The sequence below is a fragment of the Neltuma alba genome, unplaced genomic scaffold (genome assembly GCF_004799145.2).
Source record: "Neltuma alba isolate B1F8T4 unplaced genomic scaffold, ASM479914v2 tig00013021_pilon, whole genome shotgun sequence".
Lineage (NCBI taxonomy): Eukaryota > Viridiplantae > Streptophyta > Magnoliopsida > Fabales > Fabaceae > Neltuma > Neltuma alba.
The window spans coordinates 4,133-12,077 of NW_021637368.1; the positions used below are offsets into that span (position 1 = coordinate 4,133).

Here is a 7,945-nt window from a genome sequence, read left to right on the forward strand (position 1 = left end):
GCAAAGAGTATACTGATTAATAGAAGCTCAACCATCAATTATCCCTTATGTTGGATTATTATTTTACTGAGCGTTTATTCTGAATTGACATTTAAATTAGTTTTGCACTAGTCTATGCTTTTTTTCCCCCTGTTCTCTTTTAGAGTCTTTTGATTAAAGGCATTTATATTGTTTTTATGTTTTCACAGTAGTTATTTTTTTTGTTTTCAGACATATTTGGTGATGGCATCTTCAGAGCAGCCAGCGCCCGCTCAGAATCATCCTGCAGCTCATATTGTATGTATATCCTGATGCTGCAGAGTGTAGCATATGTTTTATTTGTTAATTTTATGACTTGTTTTATCTGAAAATGCGATATAGGTTGGGAATGCCTTTGTGGAGCAGTACTACCATATGCTGCATGAAAGCCCTGAACTTGTGCACAAGTTTTACCAAGATGTTAGTAAGCTGGGTCGCCCTGAAAAGGATGGTATAATGGGCATTACCACCACAATGCAAGTGAGTTTTTTGTCCCTTTCTTTCTGCCATGCCTATATACCCATAGTATCATATCGAATTTATGATATCCATTCTGCTTTACGGTTGATTTTTTTTTTTTTTTTTTTGGGGGAGGGGATTATCTATTAGACTCTTTGGTCACCTGGATTTTATTTTAGCTCGCTTGCTTACTTCAAAGCAAAGTTGAAATTTGCCATTGTAATAAAAACAAGCCAATTTAAAAGGAAGGGGGAATTGATAATGTTGGATGAAAACGTCTAATGACCTGATCTATTAAATTGATGCTATGTTGAAAGAATTTATCATTTTTGTTACTACTGCTTGCTTGCTTTGATGAAGAAACTGGCAGAATAGAGCTGTGTGGGTCCTAATAGGTGTCCATTTAGGAAACAGATATGAAACTGCTCTAATGGCGCTGAATTGATCTAATATTTTTTAAAGCACCATCCATTATTTGATTGTACAGGCTACCATGTTGAGCCCGATCCTTCTCTTTTGAGTTAGTTTATTGAAAAGAATTATGATCACCCATCCTTGTCTAGCATTCATGATCTTACCTTTGGTCTTCCTTTGGAGCTGCACTGGTTTTTTCTGGTCAGGTTGTTTCTTGAGCAGGATGAAAGTTATAATGCGTCCTGCAATTGATCTGTCTTAAGATTGCCATTGGATTTGGATTAATGTCGACATGGATAGTCTTGTTCCTAGCTTCCTGTATACCATCAAGAATGGTAATGGAAAGTTTGGTTTTTTCTTCCTATTGAGGCTTGTGATCATTTCTGAACCAATGATGTATCTGCCTTGCTACTCATGACATGTGGTTTTCATCACATGTGAGTGAAAGTGGGAAGGCAATCTAACTTGTTCTTGCAAAATCACATTTCCAAAAAGTGTGACTCGGTATTTTGTGAAGCATTACAATATACACAATCTGGGTTTAACTGCGACATTCTTGGATTATTATCTGTTGGGATGGCTCTTTTACTCAGCTTGCATGTGAACATGATTAACTTCAGAGGGAGCTTCATCCGTTGAAAGTTTTTCCAATCTGTGTGGTTAGGGTTGGTGAGACCTTTTTCTACCAAAAGGCACCTGTAACTTGGGCTGCCCAACCATGAGAGGCTGTCCTTTTTGTAATAGTTGGACGGAGGGTTGCCATGGTTTGCCTCTTTATCTTAGGTTAGTACAGTGTCCAATGGAGAAAAATTCCATTCTGATATAATATGCAATTTATGATTTGCATTAATCAAAACTGGAAGACTTGGGGTGAATTTGCTGATCTGGTTGCTGGGGCAACATAGGTGTGGCTGACAAGGACATCTTGTTAGAGCCAATTCGCCAAACTAAGCAATATGTAACAAGGGTGTTGCATTTTGCAATACTCTTGACATCCAAGAAGCATTGGAATGTGTGTAGGCTGCCTATTGTGGTGTTCTTTCAATACTCAGGTTGCAGTACTCTGGTCAAGAGGGACTTCGCCTTTTGTCTAAGATGCACTGGTATTGCTTAGTGAGAAGAGGCTGGCTGAAAAGATCAAAGGTCTGAATCACAATCCTCCCTATTTAGTTATGATGAGATGCTTCCATCATATGAGGTAAATTCAGGCTCTGTCATTATTGTGACCCTAAAAGTGATTTTAAGATCTATCAGCCTAAGTTGCTAATTCTTAGTGACTTCTCTGATTTCTTCTTTTTGTCCTTTTGTTACAATTTATTCTATGAAGTTTATTATATTATTTTATAATTTTTTATTATGAATTATCAGTGGAGTCCAATTTATGAAATGATAGAAGGTTAAAACTCATGTCCTTCAACTTATTTCTTTTTATTCCTATGAAGCAGGATATTAATGAGAAAATACTATCGCTGGATGAGTTCATTGCAGAGATCATATCCGTGGACGCACAAGAATCTTATGGTGGGGGAGTTCTTGTCCTTGTCACTGGGTTTATGATTGGAAAGGACTGCAAGAGGCAAAAATTTTCACAATGTTTCTTCCTTGCACCTCAAGAGAAAGGGTACTTTGTCTTGAATGATGTATTCAGATATGTTAATGACAATGAAAACCAGCACTCCATTGATGACGTTGAAGCTCCTGCCACTCCTCCTGATAATGGTATTGTAGTGCCTTTTTTAAATTAAAATTTTATTGACTCGTAGTAGCCCCCTTGTGATTTCATTTTTTGTTTGGCGGCAGATCCTTCTTTGAAGAAGATTCATGTTTCTGAGCAAATAGTACTATCAGCTGAGGATGTCAGTGGAGAGGAGGTATACAATCCTGAAAATGGGCAAGCATCATTTGAAGAAGAAGAAGAAGCTCCTGTACCTGAGGTGGTTGATGAAATTCCTGATGATTCACTAGTGGTCGCTGGTTCTACTTCTATTATTGAAGAAGTGCCTAAGAAGTCATATGCCTCTATTGTCAGTAGCTATTCTGAATTACCTTATGATGTTTCCTGACTCATATTGAGTTATATTCGGGATGGTGCCTTGGAGTTTTTGTTTTATTGGGAATAAAATAGTTATAAATTGCTGGAATGATTTTCATTCCTTTGTTATGATGTATGGTAATTGTTGTTCCTTGTTTCCTTATCTAACAAGCGAATATCTTTCCTTTTAAAGGTCATGAAGGAGAGGGCTGCACCTGCACCATCTCCTGTGGCAACTACTCCTGTGAGATCTGCCCCTAAGAGCCTGGAGCAACATGTGGCTGCTGCACCTCCAGCACCTATTGTGTCTGAAATGAATGGTTCTAGCACAGCTGTTGTTGAACCGGGAAACAGTCAAGAAACTGAAGGTGTGGTGCCACTTTATCAGAATGTATTCGTTTTCTTCTGAATCAATCTGCCTTTGGTTTTTATTTGTCACTGAGGTGTATTTTCACGGTATTGTTCTTTTTGTAGCTGAGGGTTATTCTATTTTTGTAAAAAGTCTGCCATCACATGCTACGCCTTCTCTTCTGGAGAGCGAGTTCAAGAAGTTTGGTCCTATTAAGCGTGATGGTATCCAAGTTAGAACCCAAAGGGTATGTCAAACATCCACTTTTTGCTTTGTATGATCAATTTATAGTCTATATTTTCTATTTATGGATGAATTAAACAGGGATTTTGCTTTGGCTTTGTGGAGTTTGAAGTGGCTAGTGCTGTGCAAGGTGCACTTGAGGTATTCCTGAGACTCAGCTTTTACATCATTGGGTTGTCTTTTTGTGGAGTGAGCTTGTGGAGGTGGAATCACTATAGCTATTGCTATTCAGATTGTATTCTATTAGTTTCCTTATGCAAAGTTCTCTTCACTCTTTAGACTGTCTATCTCAACAGGATATCCTTCGGATTTCCTTTGCTCTGCTTTTCTTTTTTTGGTTGTGGATTTTTGTAGTTATCAGTTTCCAGTTTCTCTTAAATTTGCATCTATACCTTTTTTTTTTTCCCTCCCATTTACTTATCTAGTACTATTTTAAGAAGTAAGAATGATAAGTTCTGCGTGCAATTGCCTGATACTAGGCCTAGTAGCTTGTATACACTTGTTATTTCCTGTAAGTTTCAACATGTATCGTTATTCTTGATTGGAATGTCAGGCTTCACCAGTTGTTATCAGTGGGCGCAAAGTCTTTGTTGAGGAAAAGAGATCAACTAATCGAGGCAAGTAGTTAATTTATTTTATTTTTTCAAGTTGAACTTGGTATTATTGGAGGTTAGATTGCCAATGCGCAGTTTATAGACATGCTTGACATGTGAACAAGATTGCTGTTTGGCTTGGGGCGAGGATTAGACTATTTGCATTCTATTACATTTTGCTTCAGGATTTCACCCTATGTAATTTTTGGTCAGATCCAGGCCAAGGTTGTGAAATTGCAATTATAACCATAGCCAGTCTTTTTTTTTTTTTTTTCCTTGGGTATATAGTTCACATTTTCAATAGTTTTAATTCGAGGAAGAAGAGGGAGTGGCTGCAGGGATAGCTTGAAGTTTAGCTCTGAGACACTCAATAGAAGGAGGAGCAGCAGCTGGGAGTGAGAATATTTTGCCTGCTGGAAAGAGGAGGATGAATGCTGGGTGAAGTGCGTGAGGCTGTTGCTCCTATGGCTTGCTGGGGGTGTTGCTTGATTTCATTTAATGAGATGCACACGTGTTTTGAGCTGGGTCTTCTTAATTTAACAATCTTGGCTGCAATCAGTGCTGAAACAAGCAATAACAAGAAGCCTTATCTCCCTTTGTTAAGTGAAGTCAGCTCCTTAAATTGCATGATGCCATAGTGCTTTACTAACAGCCAACTCTTCAGATATTTTATCAACCCATAAATCTTGTTTGATAACACAGTAAAAAGATTTATTTGCTGTCTTTGAACTCGGTAATCTTGGCCCTTAACTCACTTCTTTCCTGAGTTTTCCCCATGTTCAACCGAGTGTGATTGCTTCTGAGATCTGTATGACTATGATCAGTTCTCTCTATGTAAATGTGGATTCTATGAGTTGTCTCGTGCATTTGAGAAATAAAGTCTGGACTACATATGTTAAGGGGTATCTTCCCTTTCATATCCTCACCTCCCAACTCACATTTGTCTTGAGGAAAGAATACCAAAGTATTTCTGAAATACTGAGTGCTTCAGGAGGATATCCTGTATCTAATTTGGCTAATAGAGAAATATGTTCCATATGTTTTTTGGCTCCCTTCTGAACAATGTTAGAATGCTGTGTCGTCAATAATAGTTTCCAAGTGATAAGATGGTACCTTCTGGCTTTTGGATTGACATATCTTTTCATGAGTTTGGTTGGATTTGATTTTGCATTTATTCAGCTTCTATTTCTATGACCGGTTTTTTGAGGTTGAGTTTTGCCTTTAGCTTTTATAGTTGGTGGTGCATAAAGTGTCAACTATAAAGTTATCTTGTTGGATTCGACTATGAAGCGTCTACTTCTATTCTTGATGGATCTTTTCATCATTGTTTGTTTGGATTTGATTTTTGCATTTATATTCAGCTTCTACTTATATGATTGATTGTTGAGCTCTTGTTTTGCCTTTAGCTTGTATTCTTTATGATGGACTGTAAAGTGTCGACTATAAATTCAACTGTTTGTTGCTGATGTCCAGGGAATAACAAGCCACGATTCTCATCCGGAAGGGGTGCAGGATACAGAAATGAGGGCGGAAGAGGACGGGGAAACCATGGAAATGGCCGAAATTATGGAAGAGGTGACTTCAATCGGACTGAATCTGGGTACAGGAATGGCAATCGGGGGTATTCCAGCCGTGGAAATAATGGTTTTCAGAGAGTCGATCACGTTGGAAACAATGGTGGCCGTGTGAATCGCACTGGTGGGCTGGCCATTAATTCAATGGCAAAAGTTACATCTGTTCCCGCCTCAGCTTGAGCAGTTTATCTCTGATGAAGGCAAGGATTGAAAAGATTATTTCCATTTTTAAGTACAGTAGTTCCAGTAGAAAGCATTGGGGTAAAAATTGAATTCTTTTTGTGGATGAGTTACCAGTCAGTCAGCTAGGTCCCTTTTTTTTTTCGTCCCCTTTCTTGAGAATGGATGATTTTGGGGATCTTTAATTTTCCAATTTCGGCTTAGTATAGCATACAACTTGCGTAGGAAGTTTTGTGCTTCCCTAGTTTTATGAATATTTTGGGGGCATTGTTGCATTTTTAAAGGAATATCAAATGAATCTTTGGAGATGATTTATGTAAAACGTAGTTGATTTTTGAGCTGCCTTTCAGATCCTTTTATACCCATTGTTTGGTCTGATCCAACACACGCTCTTTATTGTGCTGCTTGCTTGCTGCTGGTGTTAACAGAAGAGGGATGTTTCTGGTATTTTATTTGTTGACTGTGGGCTCAGGATCAATGCCCTTTTTTTTTTTAATTGATGTGTATTCTTTGTAGGGAAAAAAAAAATGTTTTAAATTATCAATAATGCTAATAGGAAGGAGAAATAAACATAGAGGTCCAATCCAAAGGCTGCCATGAGAATTCTTGAAGTTGGACTTCTAATACGGATGAAGTATATGAGTTATGAGTTTCATAAGAACAAACTTCTTAGCCAGTATTTATGGATCTAATGGTTCTGTACGATACCCCATAAGCGAATCTGCATCGGACCAAACGTGATTTCTTCGGAAAATTCATTCAAATATTGAGAGTTAATGGGAGTTTAGGTGAAAAGGACAAATGATGATTAGTGGGCAATACCAAATTCTTGACTTTAACTTCGGCCCAAGCCACATTTTGTGGTGGGGAGGCTAAAATTGAAGAGAGGGAGAATATAAACTGAATGCTCATCAATCCAAATTTTGATTTCATTACTTCACAATCATGTTAATAATGTGATAATTATAAATCAATAAGCTGGTAGTTGAGATAGCAAGTGTTCTCACTTTGTAAGGAGAAAAATGCAAGTGATTTAAAGAATGGTTGCGTTACACCAAAAAAAAAAAAAGTGATAAGGAAGATAACAAAACTAACGTTTGTTTTATTGTTGGCCGCACCGCCATGGGTGGCTTTGAAAGGGTTGCCCAAAAATCATTATAGTTTATGAAATGTGGTTTTCACTAATCTTGAATTAATCATTTTGAGTGAACCCCGTTGATTTATATAATATACATCTAATACATGGCTGTAATTCTCACTTAATTTTACGCTGAATTAAAATTACAAAAATTGAAAGGAACAGTACATCTAGTGTTTAGGTCAAAATAACATTCATATTTTTATTTTTAAATTAATTTACGTTTTTATGTATTAATAAACATATAGAAAGTTCCCATTTATCAATTTAATTAAAATTTACCAGAAGTATTTACTGTTTATTTGAGGAGAATATCGTATATGTTTTGAAACTAAAAAAAAAAAAAAGGTCTGTGTAATCATGATATCATATAAAAGTGAAATAACTTTCAATATTATTTATTATGTTCTAAATTCTCATTTATGATGTAAACCATATTGGTATAGTTAAGGGTATTCAATTAAATCCTTATCTCGACATCCCGTTTCAGTTTAAATTATTTAGGGACTTGATAAGCTTGTTCTAAAAATTTTTGGGACGGAACAGGAAGCAAGATGAGAGTATCTTGTTCCTTCTTTGATTATATTGTTTTATAAGTTTTCCGTATGTGTTATGTGATGTTCTTTTTAATGAACATTTTGATTTTATTTATTTTTTGTCTTCAAGATTACATAAAACTTTTTCTTTTGCCAATTTTCAGTTACTGCCAGTTTTTTAATCAATTTTTATCTTTTTTTTTTAATTTTTTTTTTTTATGATGAGTGCAATTAGTTTTCAAATAAAAAGTAAAAATCCCTCCCCATTCCCAATCGGAACCAGATGTTATCATAGCATTTGGACAGAGCCCATGCCATTCTATGAAAAGCCATTAGTGCAAGTTTGTCTTTTGTTCTGCTATTGGCAAAAGCATACACAAATAAAACTACTCTAATTTTTACTAAAGTT

At 36.5% G+C, this 7,945-nt stretch overlaps 1 protein-coding gene across 4 annotated transcripts; it reads left to right on the top strand.

The window, feature by feature from the left end:
• Nucleotides 1–201: 201 nt before the first annotated feature.
• Nucleotides 202–6,221, top strand: LOC114733622 (putative G3BP-like protein). 4 transcript variants are annotated; one of them, XM_028921114.1, is made up of 9 exons: nt 202–276; nt 361–498; nt 2,337–2,610; nt 2,689–2,915; nt 3,117–3,291; nt 3,398–3,519; nt 3,597–3,656; nt 4,069–4,132; nt 5,582–6,221. In XM_028921114.1, the coding sequence occupies exons 1-9, from the start codon at nt 223–225 to the stop codon at nt 5,860–5,862; spliced, it is 1,395 nt and encodes a 464-aa protein (XP_028776947.1). In that variant the 5' UTR covers nt 202–222; the 3' UTR covers nt 5,863–6,221. The 4 variants fall into 4 exon arrangements, with proteins under 4 accessions (XP_028776947.1, XP_028776949.1, XP_028776948.1 ...); XM_028921116.1 differs by having other exon boundaries at nt 2,689–2,825; XM_028921115.1 differs by having other exon boundaries at nt 2,692–2,915.
• Nucleotides 6,222–7,945: the final 1,724 nt, after the last annotated feature.